The 15,236-nt window shown below is 41.6% G+C and overlaps 1 protein-coding gene across 2 annotated transcripts in view; it reads right to left on the minus strand.

The window, feature by feature from the left end:
* Positions 1-15,236, minus strand: part of CHCHD3 (coiled-coil-helix-coiled-coil-helix domain containing 3) — a 272,832-nt gene that overhangs the window by 232,097 nt on the left and 25,499 nt on the right. For both annotated transcript variants that reach the window (XM_075599346.1, XM_075599347.1), the window contains exon 3: positions 6,707-6,788. In XM_075599346.1, the coding sequence (XP_075455461.1) occupies positions 6,707-6,788 (82 nt within the window). The remainder of the gene's footprint in view (positions 1-6,706; positions 6,789-15,236) is intronic.

Raw genomic sequence — 15,236 nt, forward strand, 5'->3', positions numbered from 1 at the left:
ATGTAATTTAAAATAAAAAAAAAATAAAAAAAAACTCTTTAATTAACTACTTTAATGGGGTCAAATGGACTAGTTGAAATAAAGGCGACACACAACAAAAAGTACACAGAGAGCAATCGTGTGTACCTATGCTACCAAAGAATAGCTATCTGTGAATATAGTAGCTACACAACATTAGCCATGTAGAGTAGATGGCAAAGAACGCATATTCAAACCGCAGGGTACTGATGGTCTAGATGGTACTGCACACACAGTAATGTGATTAGAGCTATCACTATGTGCAGGGAACAGGGACATGCCGCATGATCCAGAGGGTGAATCTCCTGGTAAAGTGATGTATCCTGGTAGCGACAGACAGGATACAGTAGAAGTATCAATGGGTTAATAGCGGTAATACTAGTCCAGTGGCAATCTGCCCAGTAGTGTCAGAGGCACTTGGACCTGCATATTCTGGATACCACTGCTGAGATCAGCAATGGTAGCAGAGGAGGTGTGGTTGGAATTTATACCAACCTGCCTATGCTAGTAAGCACAGCTGTGGTAACCTAAACTGAACCCTGCCATTAGGATTCAACAGTGATCGGACAGGAGGGGAAGGGGAGGAAATGCCCTATCAGGTAACCCTGAAGTCTTAGAACCACTGAAATCCTACCACCGAAGCTCAGCCCATGTAGACGGGCTGGGGGTTCGTGAGTAGAGGGAGCTGCTATCTGGCGGCCATTGAGAGGTTTGCTCCTGGTTGGACCAGCTGCACTGACATGATGACGTCAGCGGGCTACCAGACATACGTTTCAAAAGGGTAATTTCCGCAACCTGCCTTTACTCTGGGAAGGTCGAGGTATGGAAGACGTTAAGGTACATCTTGTATGCCCGTTGTCCAGAATCGGTTCTACTCATCTGGATATGGCAAAAAAAAGAAAACAATGTAAGCCCTGCACAATAATTCAATATTTACTTATCACACATTATAAGGTCTATTTTACCTACAGTGTAGTGAAGGTCAAAATTAAATTCTATGTTAAAATCCTCCCTTCCATTTAACAGGTCTTGTCATTAGGACTGATTTTTTTTATTTTTTTTTTAAAGCACAGTTAAAATAAAAGCATAGATCAAGGATATCCGTTTATCGCACATAGGTTAATCTCCAAGTATGGCCATATACATTGAATTAATCAAACTCTTCCCAGTTTTGATAGGTATTCGCCTATTTGTAGATAGACAAAACAAAAGCCAGAGGACTGCAGCATGCTATCCTGCATGCCTAGTTTCTAAAGCCATGACCTTAGAACTAAAACCCAAGATTAGAAGAGACTACTCGGGGCTTGGATAACCGCAGTATTTGTGGCTTCACAAGTGTGCCATTTTACTCACCTACAGTTATCATGCAGCTACACACAATCTAAATGCTAACATGAGGAGGAGAACAGGAAGGCTCCACTGAGGTTCTCCATATGCTCAAATGAGAATGAATTCTATATTCAGCCATTTGTCAAGGTTAAAATGAAGCTGCCTGCTCTCTGCTCCAGAAGTATAAAACGGTCTCTTGTACCCCGCACATCCTGCCCCATGCAGATCAACTTAGGGCAAATTAATTATACAGGAGCATTACAGCAAGTTAATGAATGAAAAAATGTATTTAAAAAAAAAAAAAGCATGCTAGACATCGCTAGAGACAGGTAAACATCAAATTAAAAAATAATCCAATTAAAAAAAGTCATGATGTTTAAGGTCACACATTTCAGCACTGCAGACCGGTTTCCTTCTCACTTGTTATTTAAAAGGATGCCCAATGAGGTTTGGATAATTTACACAGTACTAACCAATTACAGATTCTGTCAACCCAGCCTAATAAATAGTGATATACTGCTGTATGTGTGAATGGATTAACAGAACACATGAGCCATTTAAGAAGCAGTGCAATAATTGCATTCTGATTTAAGAAAGCTACACGTTTTAGTGTTTCTTTGTCTTACCAAGATGTAAAACACCTTTAATTCTTCTGACCTACAGTACAGTATGTAAAATATGCTCGTTTCACGCTTATTGGGAAAACAGGGTTAATTAACTTCATGGCAAAAATAAATAATTTTTACGGTTAAGTTTCTTTTGTTTTGTTATTTTTTTTTTTATTTGTTGTGGCAAACAGCAGAACAACGCTATAAATATTAAAATCAGACAAAATGTATTCTCTGTGACTAAGCAAAAGGAAGCCATGATTTGAAGAACTTACAATTTCAATATTTCCACCTGGGCGACTTCAACATTAATGATCACATTAGGTGGATCAGGGTACGGACCTTATTAATCACTGTATTTAAAAATAGGTATTGCATATACTGTGTGTGTGTACAGATAAACGTGAACCTCAGCCTAATTAGCAGCCAATATTATGCATAATATGGCAGTTATTGAAATACTACAGAGGTTACCAGGGAGAACAGTCTCAAATTAATTTGTAATATTTTCAGGAACCAATACTAAAGTCTCCATGCAGAACTCATGTCCCAGAGTGTGTAGGGTGAGTGCTGGTTTAAATGAACAAATCTGAATGTTGGGACACTCGCATAAAGCCTTTACAAGCCCTTTACCACAAACTTAAAAAATAAATAAAAACAAACATCTTAAAGGAACAGTCACACCTTGACCCCCTCTCATTTTTATATAGGTGAGAAGCAAGGGGTCCACGCATTCCTTTCAGCCGAGGGGAGCACTTGGTTCCTGAGATACTTACCGGAGAAGTTTTCACAGGTAAGTCATGAAGGTTTAAACCGATGAGTCACGTGGGGTCATTGGGAAGCTGCAACAGATGTAATTGCGGCTTCCTACAGGCCTGCATAACGCAGGAGATTCAAACCTCCTTTCTCTAACCCCTTAAAGCTGCAGTTCAGTCTTTTTTTTTTTTAATTTATTTTTTTACTTCAATAGTTTCATGTGGGCAATCTCTACTTATCTAAAGAACTGCATAGCTGCCGGTCAATTCGTTCTCCGTCTATTGATCGGCAAAGTTTGGCGACATATTTAAATATGGGGAATGTAAATCGTTGCTATAGGAACAAGCATGCTTGTTAAAATAGAATACAAGAAAATTGGTATTTCAAAGTTGTTGTTTTTTAAAAAAAAAAAAGAAAATGCTAAAAGTATTTTTTCCTACTACAGAACTGATTTATTAAAAACACACATGCAGGATATTGACTGAACTGCAGCTTTAACTCCATCGGACAGGCTAGGCGGAAGTGTCCCTTTAAGGCCTGGTTCTGTAAATATGTTGTAAACATGGTGAACTGCTGCAACTGCAAAGATGATCTAACAGACCACCTTGCTTGATGCAGGTAGAGCCTCTTAGCACTGCAGTACATCAAATGACATAGTAATGTTCCCATATACTCATGCAAAGCGATGCATTGACAGCTACAACACAACAGGGGCGGCCAACTCTTGTTCTCAAGGGCAACAAACAGGTCAGGTTTTAAGGATCTCTCTGCTTCAGCACAGTTGGCTCAATCAATGACTGAGTCACGGATTGAGCCACCTGTGCTGAAGCAGGGATATCCTTAAAACCTGACCCGTTGGTGGCCCTTGAGGACTGGCATTGGCCACTCATGCAATACACTAACGCTCCTTTTTCTCTATGGAATTCAGTGAAACAATTATAAATCTAATGCGCTCACTTGGATTTGAGTCAATACATACATATTTGAACATCTAGGTTTATCCTGCAGGTGATCCAAAGCCGACGCTTAAAATTCCAAACACAAAAGGAAGCCATGAAGTTATCGAATTGCTGTCATGCAGATCCCAGAAGTCCAGCACATGTGATATATTAAGGACAGCGCTCGTGTCCTGACCTAACCTTGGTCATAATGGTGAACAAACATACATTTCGTCTCTTAGGACTTATTAAAAATGACGCTTCTGATTCAACCCTGTTGATGCTGGAAACAATGCCTAAGTGGTAATTACTTGCTAGCAATTCTAGGGATCAATGGGTTTAAAGCAGCAAAATAAGTGAAATCTTATATGTTTAATTGTGGGGTTTTTTTTTTTAAATAAATCTGTTCTGTAGTATTAGATAATAATATCAACTATTTTTCCCCCCTTTATTCAACTCTTCATACAATTTTTAATGAGATTTCAAGCATCCTGTGATTTCTATAGCAGGCTTTAGTCCACCTCTCCAGCTGTGCAAGATCTTTGCAACTTTTTCCTGTTTGTGATTTGTTGCCATTATTCCCAGCAGTTTGAGCTGCAAACGGTAACAATAGACAATGTTATCTTAGTAATATAAGAATGATATTTACTATTTCATATAGAGCTTTTCTCCAATTGGAACTCAAAGCGCTTCACAATTACAATATAGTGCAGGGGTCAGCAACCTGCGGCTCTTCCCGCACCAACAAACGGCTCTCGCAGGTTGCCGCCTCTCTGACGGTGTGCTGCAGGGGGGCCCGGCCAGTGCTTCTTAGGCCTCTATTTGCCTCACGGCATTTCTCCAGCTGCTGGGCAGCCTCCTGCACTGTCTCTCGCTGGGTCTCTCTGATGCCAACGCGAACCCGGAAGTGCGCGCCACAACTTCCAGCGCGATGACGTCCCAGAGTGACCCGCGTGGAACAATGAGGAGGCATGCCAGCAACTGGGGAGATGCTGGGCGGCACAGAGAGGCCTAAGCAGCACCGGCCGGGCCCCCCGCTGCACACAGTGATCGAGAGAGTGGCAGACGTACATATTAGGCTGCGTCCCCGCTAGCGCAAGGCGGGCGGCGCTTGCCAAGTTTACTTTGTGGAATGTGAATTCTCATATCCCCGCTCACTCGGAGCACACTCACTCATGCGCAGGCACACACGCTCTCCCAAGCTTGGCAACTAAAAAAAAAGTGTTTAAAGTGCGCTCAATAGGCCCCCACCCCCGCAAAATTCGCAGGACACTCGCACCCATGCTTGTAGAGTTGGTGACGTCACCACTCAAGCATGAGTGCGGTCAGCAACAGCGGGGCCACAGCCTTACATTTTATTTATTTATGCGTTAGAGACATGAAATGTGTAAGTATGTACAGTATAGCAATGTCTATACATACTGCGCTATATGAAAGCACACACAGCTTACACTTAGATATGACAAATGTAATTCTATCCCTATATACCAATAGGTACCAAATAGTATCTACACACATTAATAGTAATGCAACACCCGCTTACATTACTACACCTACCCACAACATTAGTATACACTCCCACACACACATTTTGTAAAGTGCTGTATACACTGTGGGCGCTTTATAAATTTATACACACACACACACACAAACAAACCATTTAACACCTTAAGTCATAAATCGCATACTGCACAGGGGGGAGGGATAGGTGTCAGTCAGATGCATTCCAAAATGCACTGGTTTTAAATAAAAACCTCTCTTGCTTTATCCATTGTAACACCGCCGGAAGAGCTCAGTGTATCCCGAAAGCTCGCACAAATAAAAGCATTTCGTTAGCCACAGAATGGTTTCGTCTATTTGTTTTGATTATTAAGCTCGGCTAAGACGGTACAGGTGTGGGTGTGTGTGTGGGTGTGTGGGTGTGTGGGTGTGTGGGTGTGTGGGTGTGTGTGTGTGTGTGTGTGTGTGTGTGTGTGTGTGTGTGTGTGTGTGTGTGTGTGTGTGTGTGTGTGTGTGTGGGTGTGTGTGTGTGTGTGTGTGTATGTGTGTGTGTGTGTGTGTATTATATAATATTTTAAAAATTAAAAAAAAGACATGTGAGAATAAATTATTTATTAACATTGTGCAACTTTGATAAATATATTCACGCACGCACACACACACACATGCATTAACACACACACATGCATTAACACACACACATGCATACACACACACATGCATGCATGCACACACATACACACACACATGCACACACACATGCACACACACATGCACACACATACATACATACACACACATACATACACACACACGCATACACACAATGCACACACACACACACACACACACACACACACACACACACACACACACACACACACAGGAGACAGGGATCGGGCAGAAGGGGGACAGGGATCAGGACAGAAGGGGGACAATGATCGGGCAGAAGGGGGACAGACCGTCAGGGGGCAGGCCGGGGGCGGGCGCGTCACTGGCCGGGGGCGGGCCAGTGACGTCACGGAGCTGATTCGCCCTCATTGGGCGAACCGCTCACGTGACCGGCATGTCTCGCCAGCAAGCGGGAGAATTTTAAATTCCTTTAAGACCTGCGCTTCCGCAAGCGCGCGGAAGCGCAGGTGAGCCCCTACTAAAGCAGCTCTAATTGCGGCTGTAGGGGCTCAGTGCTGAGCGGGAGCGCGCGTCAGCACGCTTCCGCGAGCAAGCGCCAAACATGGCCAAGGCCCAACACTGACTGAAGCAGCCATTATGATAGTCACACAATCAGGATTTTTACAGATTTATAACAGGAGCACCAAATGATTGCCAGCTTAGGTAAGAATGTAAAATTATATATTGTCACGTGCTTCACATAAACACATAAGAAAAAAAAGGTGACATTTAGTATTCCTGCTTTAACAGCAAAAAAGTAACAGAAGAATGAAAAGTGAATGAAAGTGGAGCATTTTTTACAGAATATAAAAAAACCTCACAGAAAAATTCACAAGATATTGACATTGCACACGTATACTTTGTATGTCATTTTTACAGACAAACCTTTTTTGAGACTCCGATTGTCTTCGTGCATGTTCTAAAGCCAATTCCTCGGCAATCTTTCTTCTAAGCTCTTCTTCATTAACTAAAAAACACACACAAAGGAAAGCAGATTTAATGTTGTGTTCATAGACACACCCAGGGAAGATTACTGTAAAATGAGATTGTCATTAAACATCCCAAGTGGACACTCTAGGTGTGGGGCTTCTATAGGTAAAGATGTCGTATAAATCACAACATTCATAACTGGTACAAAAATCACAACCATATAGTAAGAATTGACCACATCAAATATATATTTACATATATCGTGCATGAATTACACCATTTAAGAAGTATATTATGTACTAATGTGTTTTTGCAAAAATTAAATACAAATGTTGGTTCTGTAGTTTGTTTCAAATGGAGTAAGGCCGCGTCAATAGAGATGGGAGCAGTGCTGAACCGCGCTGACGCTGAGGCTGAATCCTGCTGAATCCTGTGCGATTTCATGCACATGCAGGCGAGCCAGCGGGCGCGATCGGGAGTCGGGGCAGTGACGTCGCTGGGCCATTCGCCCGTGACGCACCGACGTCAACGTCACAGCGCCGTGACGTTGATGCTGCTTCTCGCTGATTGGATGTTTTCAGCCGACAGCGCGCTGAAAAACAGCTTGGCTATCGGCTGAAAAATCCAACTCCTCAGCACGCCTGCGGACGCTCGCGTGAGCCACCTCTAAAGACATCCACATTGAGGATGCCGGGGCTCAGCGCGGAACGTCCGCACGGCTCAGCGCGGCTTCCCCTGCTATGGACGTGGCCTTAGATGGGTTCGCTTCTGTAGAATGTATACATGAAATGTATGTGCATTAGCTTTCTATACCTTTTTATATTAATACAGCTCAACCCCGTTTTAGCGCGATTCGCTTATAACGCAGTGTGAGTGTGGCTCCCGTTAAAAAATAATATATATATTTTTTTTTAATTTGGGGGTGGAGGTGGGGCAAACTTCCAGGATTTGCTGAGAGGAATGTACACACACACACACACACACACACACACACACACACACACACACACACACACACACACCTGGGGGTGGGGGGGTAGGGTTTTCAGAGAAGGGAGCTGGTTCCAGCCCGGCTTCTCCTGACTCCCTGAGATCCCCCCTGCAGACTCTCAGCTTTTCTGCACAGCACACAGATCAGCTGCCGCTGCAGATGCCGGGTAAGTGCTGCGTGGGGCTGCCGCTGCGACGCCGACTTCAGGGAGAGCTGGGAGAGTTATCCCAGCTCTCCCATCCGGCTGACGTGAAACACCTAAACGCGGCAGCCATTTTTTTTTTTAAATCGCAATCCTGGTAACGATCTCATTCTGTGCCCCCGAGCACCACGTTAGAACGGGGTTCAGCTGCATATTAAAGCAGCAATACAGGTCTCATTCATTGTTGTGCTTTTTTATTTTTGATTATTACAGCATTGAAGCTGGGATTCAACAGAGCTAAACTGTGTTAATTTCCTCCCTGCATCCAGAGATACTTACCTCAGTAGCAGTGCCGGTATCTGTGGCGTTAAAATATCCCAGGCACGCAGGCCAATAGGAAGCCACAAGGGATGACGTCCCGGCTTCCTATTGGCCCATTTAAACGCTGCCATTTCGTTAGGCACACAGTTCACTGGCTACATAGATATTGGGACCCCTATCTGAAGACCGCATCTTTGGAAGCAGGGAGACCCCATGCTTCATTCCTATACAAAAAAATGCAATGCAACCTGTATTGCTACTTTAATGCTTAAAAACCTTAAATATAATGTTTATATACATTTAGTAATCATGTAGCAAATACCAGGATTACCATCCGGTAAAAGATCGATTTCTTATGCATACCAAGAAAGAGGGAGATTTTTGGAAGACATATGAGAGTTGAAACCTTTTTTTAGCCCACACATTCACTATAGGAGGCACACCAAGGAATTGCTAAATACATCTGTTGATGTAACTGCTCAGTCAGCAGTTGCAAAAAATCCACAGGACACCTTTTTTAGTCCGTGTCAGACACAACCGCTGGTTCTATGCCATTGGAAAATAAGTAATTGTAAATATCTAATGGTAGGGTCTAATGGCTTTCCACCACATGGCCACTGACATCTAATTCCAGGGTCTCAGTCGGTTTTAGCCTTAAAGTGCTATATAGTGGGAGCCATATTCTTATGGTACAGTACAGCTAAATTTCCAGAAAACACACCAATGGTGTCTTCCACTAACCCCTTCGCTGCCAGAAGGGACCGTTTTACAATTTTGTGCTGATCTTTCGAGCAGAAAAGGGGCTAAAGTTGTGTGTGGGGTGCTGGGATAAACCTCTAATCTGCTCCCCAGGCTCATGTTACAAAATCTCTGCAAATGGTACAAATAATGTTTGCATCAGAGCGTCTATAACATGAGGTTTACGATAACGCTTGGAATGTTGAGTGTAAAGTAGTGGAAACCTTAATGGATTCAACGGTCAGGCTGGGACTTATTCCAACCGGAGCCACACCCCACCCTACAATAAGCAGCCACCTCACCACCTTGTTTAAACATTGTCCCTCATTCCCATAGATTGTAAGCTCTCAAGAAAAGGGCCCTCATAACCCGTTGGTGCATGTTTGTCCTCTCGTGTATGCAACTGTTTCTATTTTTTAATTTACATGATTGTACCCCGCTGTGGAATATGTTGGCGCTTTACACAAACACTAATAATATTAATAATAGTGGATATAAGGTTAATGGAAAGTTACAATAAAATTCTCATGCCAACATACCAAAATGTACCTCACTGTCAAAAAATATAGTCTGCGGCTATCCAGGGCATGACTGATAATATCTGCAATGACAGATGAGCTAGTGAATGAAATATTCACAACGAGTGGTGGTTCAGATATTCCTAGCATAGATACTGAAGCTGAAGCGTCTTTCGATGTTATCAAACCCCAAAATTGAAAAGGAGTCCGTATATCCGCTTTGAAGTCTTTATTTTATATAAAAGACTGAACTCCTCCAGTTACAAAGCTGAGAATAATAGCAAACACCGCAGCAATAGAAAAAAAAAAAAATCATGTTCACCATTGGAAAGGTTTTTTTTAAAATTTATTTATGTTTTTGGTCAAATACATTTATAGAAGAAAGGTTTAATGTATGCTGTACTTTTCAACAATTACAAAGTTTGGCAAATTGCTATTAGGGCTATTCTATAAACGCTTTTAGGGGGTTTCACCATCATTTATTATGGGTTTTTTGCTTAGTTTTTTTCTCTTGTTTGTAGAGAACAATCCACCACATGGCAGTGTAGTGCCGTGATAAATTGGTTATTTATTTTTTTACATAACAAAAATAAATATTTTTAGATACACTTTTAAACTTTGTTTTTATACTAACCAATATGCTTCAGAGTTTTACCATCTTTACTCTTTCACGGCTGCGTTTTGCTCACGGCCAAATGTCCCATTCCACTCAATATCCGACTAGCACCATCTCTCTCTCTCCACCTTTAAAAGGCCCGTCTGAAAACACACCTTTATAAAAAGCATTTGGCTAACTCCATTGGTTGATCCAATGCATTTACCATGACACCTTGCTGACGCACTTACAGAGACAGTGGATTGTAAGCTTTTTGGGGCAGGGACTACTTTTCCTAATGTCTACTTTCATGTACAAAGCACTTATTCCTATTATGTAATGTGTGTTACTGCTGTAATGGATGGTGCTACATAAATAGAACAATAACTTCATTTCATATAGCGCTTTTCTCCCAATGGGACTCAAAGCACTTCACAATTACAACATAGTGCGCAGTAAGCAGCATTGTACATAGGATTATTACAGATACCGTCCCTGCCCAGATGAGTTTACAATCTATGATTTTGGTACCAGAGACAAAGGGAGATAAAGGGACTTCCCCCAAGGTCACAAGGAGCTGAAAAAGAAGGCTCCCGATTCAAACTCGATCATTGTTTATTCAGTGTCTTTAACTCGATCATTGTTTAGTCAGTGTCTTTACTCACCAACCCACTCTTAATACGAACCATATATTTTTCACATTTTGCATAATAAATTTCCTGGTATTTGGTCTTGTATATTATTTGTACGCACACACATTGCATTTCTTGTCAATTGCAATTACTGTACTTTATGAAGGGCCACTTCTTATATGGTGTACTGTAAAAACGTCACCAGTGTTAACATCTGAATCATTGTGTTACTTTGTGAGGTTACAGCTCATGTATAATCCATGTGAGGAACGGTCATGTGAAACAACCTCCAAAAAAAGAAAGAAATGTAATGTCCAAGAACCCCAGCAGCAAATGTAACTACATTGTATTTATAGTTCCCTATAATTCTGGGCTTCTCCTGAATTTTAAGGGGTTCAAACAAATACTAGTAAAAACCAACCCGTTATTTACAACTCAATTTCCATTGATTTAACACATTCGTGAACTTCCCAACTGAGGACAAAGCACCCGGAGCCCTTTTATGGCAGTACCATCTGCTGGAATACAGAAGCTGGCAGGGCAACAGCAGCTCAGAAGACATAAAAGTTAATGAAGATGTCAGAAAGAAAAGGCTTAACAGCACACTAATAATCATAAATACGGAGCTACAAAGCACACAGTTACAAACAGTATGGCGACCTGCAGCATTAACAGTATCAAGCCAAGAGTTTATTATCTGCTTTTTATTGCTCCTTCAGGATTAATCTGTTTCTTTATTTCATTCCAATTTGAGACGCATAATATACAAAATAATCTGCATTTTATTGTGCGCCGCCTAATAAGGAGCGTGGGACGTGTCACGGCTGGATATTGCACGCCACATCAAGACAAAGTACTTTTATGAATTCCACATGAGTGAAAACAAATATATGAGGTTTGGATCTTGATAAGAAATATCGGTGACAGCAATTTCATCCGTCTAGCCCAGTAACACACAAATCTCCCCCCCCCCCCCCCATCCATCCATCGGACTTTGCAGACGGATAAAAGAAAGTGTTCATTACAGGGCTTTATTGCCAGATGCTGCACACATTTAGTGCTCCTCAAAAATCTCAACACAGTCAAGATAAGAGGAGCCTGAATATATTAAAGCAGAACACCACAGTACATCCGTGTTCATTAAGGTGGTGGGCTGCGTTTTCTGAAGCCTATGTATTTGTTTTAAACCGACCACGTATTAACGCATAATGTTGAAGAATCCTATTTGACAACATCAATATTTGAAAGAAAAACAGATTAAACTACCAAGGCGACTCGTGGTCGATTTGTTTCCTACATCCATACCAAAAGTGCACGGACGTGGTGCATGCACATAGATCATACAATATTAGATAGTAAGCTCTTCGGGGGAAGGGATTGCCATCTCACATTGTTCCCCTTTAAGCACTACATCAACAACATATATTCCAGTTTATCCAATATTACCTCTTGTAGAGTAAATCTCTTGGCAGACGCCTGATATATACAGTGGTATGTTGAAGTATTTACCCCAATAGCACTGATGTCACATGTTTAATTACAAATAATGTTTTTTTATTCTACGCTACAAAGCTGTAGTGGTTAAACTGAACACTGTTATATGAGAAGGTTCAATGTCAGCAAAGGAAATACACAAAATGAAATGTACTGATTGCATAAGTATACAGCCCTTTAAGTCAGTACTTGGTAGAAGCCCCTTTTGCAGCAATTACTGCTTTTGGGTCTTTTTGGATCGGTCTTTAAAGCTGCAGTTAAGTCAATATCCTGCATGTGTGGGTTTTTTAATAAATCAGTTCTGCAGTAAGAAAAAATACTTTTAGCATTTTCTGTTTTAAAAAAAACAACTTTTAAAGACCAATTTTCTTGTATTCTATTTTAACAAGCATTTGCTAAGGCACTGCCCCTTCATGTCCTGTCACAAGCCCTGGCACACCCCTTTGTCAACCCGGCCCTCCCTCTAGCACATGTCAGTGCAGGATTGCTCATGAATATTCATGAGCTTCCACTGACAGACAAGCAGAATATAAATAGATCCCTTCACTAATTATGTCACCAAATTGCGACCTATCAATACATGGAGAACGAATTGACCTGCAGCTATACAGTTCTTTAGGTAATTAGAGATTGCACACATGAAACTATTGAAGTAAAAAAAAAAATTAAAAAAGACTGAACTGCAGCTTTAGTAGCTTTGCACAGTAGGATGGGGAAATGTTTTCCCATTCTTCATGGGAAAATTGAGCCAGTTCTGATAAGTTTGTTGGGGGACAGTTGATGGACGGCAATCTTCAAGTCTCATCATAAATGTTCGATTGGGTGCAAGTCAGGTCTGTGACTGGGCCGCTCCAGTGTGGCTTTGTGCTCCGGGTCATTGTCCTGCTGAAATGTGAATTTCCTCCCAGTTTCAGTCTTGGCTGACTCAAGAATTTGCCTGTACTTTGCACCATCCATTCTCCCTTCTATCCTGACGAGCTTCCCAGTCCCTGCTGAAGAGAAGCGTCCCCATAACATGAACTTGCCACCGCCGTGCTTCACAGTTGGGATGGTGTTGATAGGCTGAACTGCAGTGTTTGGCTTGTGCCAGTTGTAACACTTGGAAATAATGAAAAAGTTCCAATTTTTTGTCACGTTTTTCTGACCACAAAATATTTTCTCATGTCTACAGTATCATCTCTATATGCTTTCCCCCAAACTCCATACATGATTTAAGGAGTCTTTTTGAGTAATGGCTTCTTTCTTGCTACCTTTGCATACAGGCCAGCTTTGTGTAGGGACTGGCTTATTGTTAATGTGTGAACACCGACTCCCATCTCAGACACAGAACTTTGAAACCACCAATGACCTTAAAGCTGCGTCCCCGCTAGCGCCAAGTGTGCATGCTCACCCAGGCTTGACGCTTGGGTAAACAAATTTTTTTTACTTTCGAGCGTGCTCAACCTGCCCGCAACACCCCCCATGCGCGCTTCCAAAATAGCAAGGACACCCGGTGCTCATGCTTGGAGAGCTGGTGACGTCACCACTCAAGCATGAGCACGGTCAGCGCTATCGGGGCCGCAGCCTGAGAGATCTGCAGAGTGACGTCTCAAACCAGTTTCCTGCTTGCCTGGCAGCTCAATTTGGGAGGATCTGAGTTTTATCTGTGTAATGTCTGGGTGATAGGATGCATCTTCCACTTCTTAATGATGGACGTCACTGTGCTGAGGGGGATAATCAGCGCCTTTGTCATTTCCTTGTACCCTTTTCCTACTCTGTGCCTCTATACCACTTTATCCCGGACTTGTGTTCATGGTTGCTGTGTTGGATCACTATGTGAATTGCAGCTTGAAAGTCTTTATATACTTGAGGGAAATTATCTACATGTTAAACCACTTTGATTACACACCGGCTGAAACCATTTCACTCATGTAGTGACCTTTCAAAAACAATTCATTTGCACCTGATCTTATTTAGGGCTGCAGTAGCAAAGGGGTTGAATAGGGGTTGAATAATTAAGCAAATGAGATTAATCTGTTTTTCTCTGTAAATCTTGCTTCTTTATAGTCTATATGCATTTTCTAACTATCACTTTGGAGTACTTTTTGTAGATTCTACATGTAAAGTTCAATTTGAAAGAGTCGTGGAGTAATGTGCAGGAGGGAGCGAATATTTCTGCGTGTGCGCAAATGCACGCACGCGCACACACTAATGTCAAAGTACCTAAAGGGGCATTTCCTCTTGCCCAACTGTTTTTGTTTAAATCAAAGCAGTAGTTTTTTGGTGTTACGTGATCGATCGGTGAAGATCCTGCTTCCCAGGGCAAGAAAGATGGCTGTCTATTTCAAGCAGCATTCCCCCTTTTTTCTTATTTTTATATGTAAAGCATGCGACGATGTATAATTCCACATTCTTTCCTAAGCTGGCAATCGTTTTGGTTCTCCTGTTGTAAATCTGTCAAAATACTGCTTGTGTGACTAACATTAAGCCCTCCTTTCAGTTTCAATTAATACTTCAGTCACTGTAACAGCAGCTACAATATATCCTTATATTACCAAGGTAACATTAGCTATCGTTACAGCTTACAGCTCAAACTGCTGGGAACATTGGCAACACATGATCACAAACAGGAAAGTGTTACAAAGAACTTGTACTGCTGGTGAAGCGTGCTAAACCTTCTATAGAAATCCAAAGATTGTATTAGCCACTTTTTTGCACTTGACAAAGACCGCATGGTCGAAACGTTGTGTATGCTTAAAAATATCTCTTTATATTCAAATCTGTGTGCCCCATCTTCATTCCTTTTCAGTGTATTAAAACTCATTAAAATGGCATTAAGAGTTTAATAAAATGAAGACTGCATATTAGAATAAAAAACAATATTTCACATGGTTTGCTGCTTTCAAAAAGCACTGAGATTTTACAAATAGTTCCTATAGCAACTAAGGAAGCTTAATACATTAAAAAAATTTTTTTATTTATTTATTTATTTTAAAAAGGAGGCATAAAGAGGGGGGAATAAAACAAATGCAGTAAGTATCTAAAACTACCAGGGGCGTAGCTACGGTATAACCC

This window comes from Ascaphus truei, chromosome 5 (assembly GCF_040206685.1).
Source record: "Ascaphus truei isolate aAscTru1 chromosome 5, aAscTru1.hap1, whole genome shotgun sequence".
In the NCBI taxonomy this organism is placed as follows: domain Eukaryota; kingdom Metazoa; phylum Chordata; class Amphibia; order Anura; family Ascaphidae; genus Ascaphus; species Ascaphus truei.